This window comes from Bubalus kerabau, chromosome 8 (assembly GCF_029407905.1).
Source record: "Bubalus kerabau isolate K-KA32 ecotype Philippines breed swamp buffalo chromosome 8, PCC_UOA_SB_1v2, whole genome shotgun sequence".
NCBI classification, from domain to species: domain Eukaryota; kingdom Metazoa; phylum Chordata; class Mammalia; order Artiodactyla; family Bovidae; genus Bubalus; species Bubalus kerabau.
In genome coordinates, this window is record NC_073631.1 from 109,816,152 (window position 1) to 109,821,814 (window position 5,663).

The 5,663-nt window shown below is 41.4% G+C and overlaps 1 protein-coding gene across 1 annotated transcript; it reads right to left on the bottom strand.

Moving 5' to 3' along the window:
- Positions 1-1,061: 1,061 nt before the first annotated feature.
- On the bottom strand, positions 1,062-2,006 carry LOC129658713 (olfactory receptor 9A4-like). Its single transcript, XM_055589559.1, has one exon. It carries the CDS (start codon positions 2,004-2,006, stop codon positions 1,062-1,064), a length of 945 nt encoding a protein of 314 aa, XP_055445534.1.
- Positions 2,007-5,663: the final 3,657 nt, after the last annotated feature.

Consider the following 5,663-nt stretch of genomic DNA (forward strand, 5'->3'; position numbering starts at 1 on the left):
ACCAGTCAATCCTAAAGGAAATCAGTCCCAAATATTCATTGGAAGGACTGATGCTGAAGCTGAAACTCCAATACTTGGCCAGTTTATATGAAGAGCTGACTCACTGAAAAAGACCCTGATTCTGGGAAAGATTGAAGGCAAAAGGAGAGAGGGCAGCAGAGGATAAGATGGTTAGATAGCATCACCAACTCAATAGTCTTGAATCTGAGCAAACTCCAGGAGACAGTGAAGGACATCAAAGCCTGTTGTGCTGTAGTCCATGGGGTCGCAAAGAGTCAGGCATGACAGTGACCAAACAATTACAACATCGCATACACACCTCAAAAGGGAGAGGCTAAAGCAATGCTCTGAGGTTTAGCAGACAGAACTTTTGCCTGCTTCCAATCCCCAGGTATTTCCGTCTTCTTTAGGTCACCAAGATTTGCCAGAGAAGAAGGACTCCAATCCACATGTCACCACTCTAGATACTTTTAAGGCATACATACCTCATATGTATTCTTTTGAGGCATGCATCATACATACTTCCCAATAGCAATCAGGTCAGGATAACATGAAAAACAACCAGAAAAAAAGAGAACCATAGGATACTTTAAACCATATGGACATCTTGTCAAGAAATTTCACAGAAATGTAGGAAAAGAACTAGTAATAGCTGATAAAGAAACAAGGAGAATATCTCTGCCTTTGGCCCTTGATTATGCCATATATCTCACCACAGCACCTCATGTTATTTCTCCCCCAGGAAATAATTTGACCAACAGAGTACATAGAAACATGGATGTATGTCATTTCTCTGGTTCCTCCCACATCACAAGAATATGATTCTTTGAGTACAGTAGTGGATGCAAAATAGCAGTTTAAACTAAGGCAATGAGACTCAAGTGAGCAGAGAATGGGTTTTATTTTTACCTGCCTTTACATGGCCTGATCAGAAGTTGCACATCTTATTTAATTTTTGTGATGGTGATGATGGTAAAATAGGAGAAAACTTAGTGTTTTCTAGGTTCCCTAATAATTCATAATGCAGACTGTTCCACTGAAAAAAGGAACTGAGAGAAGAGCTAACCCTTGAGGAGTTGACAGCCGTGTTTCACTCCATCTCGAAGGGCCTCTTTGACTTTGTCATTCCGGAGAGTGAAGATGAAAGGGTTCAGCAAAGGGGTTAACACGGAAATCAACAGGGAGACTATCTTATTGTACTCAGCTGCCTGCGTTTGTTTTGGTTTCATGTAGAGGAACAAGCAGCTGCCATAGCCGATGACAACAAAGGTGAAGTGGGAGGCACACGTAGAGAAGGCTTTCCTGCGGCCGGAGGCAGTGGGGATCTTGAGGATGGTGGATACGATGTAGGTGTAGGAGACAATTGTTGGGGCCAGAGAACCAATGATAATGAAAACAGCCATTAAAAACAGAACAAACTCTGTGAAAAGAGTGTCATCACAGGACAGCTTGAGCAACTGACCTCGGTCACAGAAAAAATGGTCTAAGACGTTTGATTTGCAGAAGGTAAACTGAAATGTGGCATAGACTGGCCAGATTTCGGAAAGGAACCCAAACACCCATGACCCAGTCACCACCGAGATGCAGGTGTGGCTGTTCATAATGGTATTGTACCTCAAAGGGTTACAGACAGCCACGTAACGGTCCACAGCCATTGCTCCCACCAATGCAAACTCTGTGGTCCCCAGAGCAAGGTACAGGAAGAGCTGGGCGACACATGCAGTCAGAGATATTGTCTGCATTCCAGGCAGCAGCAACCCCCAGAGCATCGCAGGGACAATAAGGGACGTGATCATGATCTCCAAGGCAGAGAGATGACCCAGGAAGAAATACATGGGGGACTGCAGACGTTTATCGACACAGACAATCACAATGATGACCATGTTGCCAATTATTGTCACTGAGTAGAAGAGAAAGAATACAGCAAAAAGAACATGGTGTAGTTCTTGGGACCCTGAGAACCCTAAAAGGCAGAATTCAGTGACACTTGAGTGATTACTCATCATTCAGTCCTTGTTTCCGCTCCTTGGGAAACCTAGAGATCAAAAGAAAAGAAATGCTGCTCCACTTGGTCCTTCTCTTAAGAGAGAAGGAGCACAGATTAAGATGAGGAACTATTTCCAATTTGGTGACGAGGTGAGGGGCCCCTACTAGGATGCTCTGTACAAAGTCAAACCTAAATGTTGCCACCTAACATCCAACTACAAGTTCACTGCCTGGAATGGATGAAGATACCATCATATCTATGCTGTGAACAAAACCTCCCTTGGCTTTTCCCCCCCAACTAGATGAGCTTTCTCATAGGGAACAAAGGTTAAAGCTTGAAAGAAGCCAGTTTTGATGCCGTGTCAGCCCCTTGGATCTGGGGTTTGTTCTTTTCTCTTAGGCTCATTGCAGCAGATGACATAGTAGCATTTAAGAAGATGTTCAAAGGACTGAAATTTACCCTATGCTTCATCCTGATTGGTACTACAGAGACCCACCTTGGGGTCAGCAGAAGAAAGGCAAGGGGGTCTAAGAGCATTACCTGGTTTCTCCAGATTTAAAAATTTCCCTATTCCCATTAGTGCTCCAAATGGAAACTCTTTGAGCCTGGGACAAATTTCTAGGTAGATTCATTCCTATTTAACTCTTTTGCACAAAGTCTGGGAAGGAAAGAAAGATGGTGCCCAGCATTGATAAGTTTAGATCCAAGGCTCTCAGACACTCTGCATGCCTGAATCTCTACCACTTCATCCATCCCACCACACTAACATCATCTCATTAGGGGACTCTTTCCAATTACCCTCCCTCACATTGGAAAGACATGGTATTCTTAGATTTTCAGTTTTCTTCCTATTATTACCTGATATTATTATTACCTGATATTATTTTTGTGTTTAATTGTTTATCCCAACCTTACTTGAATGTGAAATAAATGAAGCAGTGTACAAAACAAATATCCCTGCACTGTGGAGCTTATATCCAAGGGGGCAATGGAGATTATTCCAGACACAAAACAAAGAAGGGAAATATTTAAGGTGTTAGGTTACTAACCATGCCATAGAAAAATAAAGCTAGAAACAGGGACAAGAAATTTAATTTTATTTATTCATAGTCCATGTATGATGTTAGATATAAACTCATGAGAGCAAAGATGCATCTTCTATGTATTATACACAATCATATACAGAAAAATACATTATATGCAAGCTATTCTTGAGACAAGCAGTGGTGAAAATATGACAATTTCTGGTAGAGGATGGACATATAAACTTTTAATATATGGTTTAAAAGTACAAGGTCCTGGCCAAGGCTCATAAGCCATGTCCCCTCCATCCTATTATTCTTGGTCTGCTTTCCTTCTTCTTGTTACCATTTTCCCTTCCTCTCTCCCCTTCCTGAGACCTCCCCAATATCTCTGTAAATCTTTCACTGATGGGAATCCAGGCTTCAGGAACAGAATTACTGGGCGATCTCTGTGGTCTGCTTCTCCCCCCTTTTGGGGTAACCATCACTAGATAAACATGAGAGAGGAGCCTGCTGACTGATGTCAGGGAGCTGCGCCTGCACGAGCACCGGGTCAGAGAAGAGCTGCCTCTGCTCTCCGCTCTGCAGCTGCTCCCCGGCCTGGCCTCCAGACTCTCGGTGTCCTCCTCTAGAAGGCAGCCAAGCCAGAACTCCCCATCCTCATCCTCTCCAACACTTTCCTCTGTATGGGGGAACCCTGAGAAGACACTCACCTCGATGCACAGGCTCCTCTGCCACTTCTGATGCTCGAGCTAAGGGTCTCTCTCTCTCCTTCTCTCCCACTTCCCTCCTTCCCACGGGGACTTAGTCATTGAGGACCCTGTTCTTAATTAGCCCAGGCTCAGGGCATCCCTCAGCAAGCAGTCTGGGGAGAGCTCAACAAACTTTTAGTCATTCTCATCCTTGAGCAATTAAGTTTCAGAACTTTTTCAACTTTTTTGTTTAATTGGAAACCCAAGATCTCACCAGAGGCTTCTCAATTCAAGGCAGCCTTCTCAAAGACCTCAAGTCTAGGCTTCCAGAAGATGTGTCAAACTCTGAGCAGATCACCCCTTCTGTTCTTTATCCTACGCTCTCCCCAGGATTCACTTGATAATTGGAGCCAACTTCAGCTCCATCACCCTCTAATAAGAAAATCCATAATTGACCTCTAAAATATGCCCCAATATCCAAAAAAAGGGCTGCATTTTGGTCTCAGTCAAAATTTAACCTCAACAAAAATCGCCTGAGGACCCCCAAAACCCCATGGACAGTTTCTACCCCTAAGTCTAACTGCTCTAGGCTATTGTCTCAGGTTTCCACTCTTCACATGCATGTGCCTTTGTATGATTCCAAGCAAGGCTCTTGCAGACATTTATCTCCATGGAATGTCCCTAATCACCAGCTGGCCAATTCCATACAGGAAGAGTATAAAAGTAGCCTAATGCAGGTAGTTATATTTACAACCTAGTACAACTGGAAAATATAAATTGGTGCTGGAATGAGGCAGACATGTGGAAGTTACAAAGCATTTATTTAAATTTGTATTTCATTCTATATATACCTGTTAAATCTGAAAATGGCACTGTTACAGAAGGCTATAAATTGAGAATAATATTCCTTCTATCCTTCAAACTGCCCATGCCCAACCAGATTGCAATATAATCTTAGACAATCTTAAAAAAATCTTGTAAGCAGATATCTACATATTCCTTTGAAAAAAATGTTGCAAAAATCTGTTATACACCATTTTCCCTTTCATTTAACAATATATAAAAGATACTCTCCCATATCAACACATGCTGCTCTACTTCTCTTTTTTTGCATAGTGTTCCTTCATATGGATGTCCTGCTCTTTATTAGGCAGCCCTCTGTTGATCAACTTCATTGTTTTCATTATAAAAATTAAGCTACACTGTTTTCAAAATTTATAAGTCCACACAAATTTTTATATATGGAAAAATCCCTAGAGTTCAAATTTCTAGGTGAAGGAATTCCACACTTGTTGTACCTACAGCATTTTATTGGCACTGAATTATACTCTACAGATTTTGGATTGATTTGAACAACCATGAGGACCATATGGTAGGAGAGCTCTTGATCTCCTGATGTAATTCTCGTCTAAAATATAATCAAAATTTTAGGTTAATTTTCAATTGAAAGATCAAAAATAAGGCATATTTTAAAAGAAAACAAATTAAAACCCAATAAAGTGGTAAAAGTTCTGTAAGATAAACATTACCAACAGTGACTCAAAAAGAAACCGAACAAAAATGTCTAAATATGTTCAGTGAACTGAATTCATTAGAATTGATCTGAATTAGAAACATTCTCAGGGCCTCCCAGGTGGCTCAGTGGGTAAAGAATTCTCTTGCAATGTAGGAGACATAGGAGACGTGGGTTGATCTCTGGATCGAGAACATAACCTGGAGGAGAGCATAGCAACCCACACCCCATATTCTTGCCTGAGAATCTTGTGGACAAGGGAGCCTGGTGGGCTTCAGTTCAAATGTTTAAGGAAGAAATAGTACCACTCTTATACAAAATCTTCCAAAAGTTAAGTAGAAGCAACTCTGCTCCATTCCTCTTATTATCTTATTATTATACCACCATTATCTTGGTATTGAAGACACCACAGAAAAGTAAATCTACAAATCAATATTCCTCACAAATAG